General features: G+C 47.2%; 1 protein-coding gene across 1 annotated transcript; it reads right to left on the reverse strand.

Annotated features, from left to right (window-relative positions):
• Positions 1 to 1154: 1154 nt before the first annotated feature.
• Positions 1155 to 1751, reverse strand: LOC149194110 (uncharacterized). Its single transcript, XM_089407549.1, has one exon. The coding sequence runs from the start codon at positions 1749 to 1751 to the stop codon at positions 1155 to 1157; it is 597 nt and encodes a 198-aa protein (XP_089263675.1).
• Positions 1752 to 2059: the final 308 nt, after the last annotated feature.

Here is a 2059-nt window from a genome sequence, read left to right on the forward strand (position 1 = left end):
TACTCATATATTAAAAAAACTTTATGAAAGTAGAGCTGTTACATGATGTGGAAGAGCATGAGAGCAGAGGCACAAAATCGGGTACGCAGACCCGCATTCCTCGTAGCTTCTCTTGATTGAAAGCAGAACTAAAAATAAACGGCTATACTGCCTTACATAGGATCCTCCTAACCAAATACATATGCAATGCATAAAATCACGGAAAGTGTGGAGTGACAGAGTCTTCCTTCTGGGCGCTGGCTCTGGTCGATGCTTCTGCCTGATGACTTTCGGTGAGGGTGCGGAGATGGTCGATTACTGCCTCCATGTGGATGCAGCGGTCTTTCAAGTCTTCAATCTCCTTCTTTCGTTTTCCCAGCTTCTTTCGTTTGGATTCTCGGTCAGCATGGTAGTCTTCTGTTAACTCCTTCAGTTGTTTTTTCACACTGTTGATCATAATAGTATGTGCCATGCACATATTGCAATCTTTGCTATTGAAGAGATTTCCCAGAGGGTCTTTGTTTGGGCCCTGTTTGGATGGCTGCCCTTTGTCCTCCATCGACGAGTCCTGGGGATTAAAAACAGAGAGTGCTCTGCTGAAAAGAGAGCTTGAGACCTCTTTGGAGAGATTTGCGGAGTGCAGGGGCGATGAATGGAGAGGAGGAGTTCTCCAAAGCTTCGGGAGGGCGCTACTGAGGGAACCAAAGACACTGTTAGTAATGAACAGGATCACCAAAGAAGGAAAGAGACTTACAGCAGAATCAAAACGGAAAAAAAGAACGTTCTGAGGAGAGGGGACTCCCGATCTACTCCGAGGATTTGCGGGGGCTCTTGAAGCTTGCTCTCTGAGTGCAGAGAGGTTGGAGAACAGTCCACCTTTTATAGAAGGAGGGAGGCTCATAAACCGGGAGGTTCGGTCCAAATTCATGATTGCGTTGATGTCCCTGCGCGTGCCTGAGACAGAGGCTGAGCTGTTGTTACAGAGATGGCCTGTTGTGGAGGAGCTCGAGATCACGCAAGCTCTGAGGATGCTGATACTCTTTGTGGCCCAAAAACGAGGAGATCTCCCAAAGTACTCCCCGGAGCAGCTTGGGGATTTGCAAGGAGGATCGATAAGATGGCCTAAGTGCATGAGATGACTGCGCCCTTAGGGAAGGTCGAGTGGAGGCGATGGATTACGGGATATCTCTGACATAGATTTTGTCATTCTCTCGGACCTGACCAACTCTCCTTCTGACCGCTAGATTAGCTTGCTGGTCTGCGTCCTTATTATTATTTCTGAGAACATCTTTGAATGTCACTTCACCAAGCGCTTTGATTTTCTCCATGGTTCGATTCTTAATATTGTTTAAAGCCCATTGCTTGTAATCTCTACCTGTGATCATGGCTGTGATAATAATAGCTGAGTCCCCTAGAATCAGAAGGTTCTGAAGGCCAAGATTCTTTGCAATATGAGAGCCTAGAAGGAGGGCGTAGGCTTCTGCTTTGTTATTGGACATATGGCCTAGTCCCCATTCAAAGGAAACCATGAGATTCCCTTGAGAATCCTTGATGATCCCGCCAGCACCAGCTTGGCCTGGATTCTTCTTGGAGGCCCCATCAAAATACAATACAGGTCTGTTTTGGCTTCTGATCCAGTTGTTCACTTCCTCCTCCGTGCCTCGAAGCTTCCAGTCTTGGCTGCCATTCTTTTCTTTCGTTTGAGTTCTTGGATTTGGATTGAGTTTGAACTTACCCAGCCAAACCCTATGCCTCTCCTCCACAGCCTCCATTTCTGACTGGGGGACCCCTTTTGCCTCTAAAGATTCCGCAATGAGGGCGATGGAGTTGGCCACGATGCCTGTTATGGTTGGCTTGACATTGTTGAAGATACATTTATTCCTCGCCTTCCAGATTTGCCAGCAGACATTGGAAGGGATGCTGCTCCAGATCCTTTTCAAAATGGACTTGCCTTTTTTGGGCTGATAGAGTCTTTTGTCCCAGCTTTTATGGAGGGCCTGAATCTGGGAGGGGAGAGCTTCCAAGGAGATAGTATCAGAGAGGAGATTCCAACATGATTTAGCAATCGGGCACTCAATAA

This window comes from Pinus tabuliformis, chromosome 2_2 (genome assembly GCF_031772625.1).
Source record: "Pinus tabuliformis cultivar Carrire ecotype Pingquan chromosome 2_2, CPIR1, whole genome shotgun sequence".
NCBI classification, from domain to species: Eukaryota; Viridiplantae; Streptophyta; class Pinopsida; order Pinales; family Pinaceae; genus Pinus; species Pinus tabuliformis.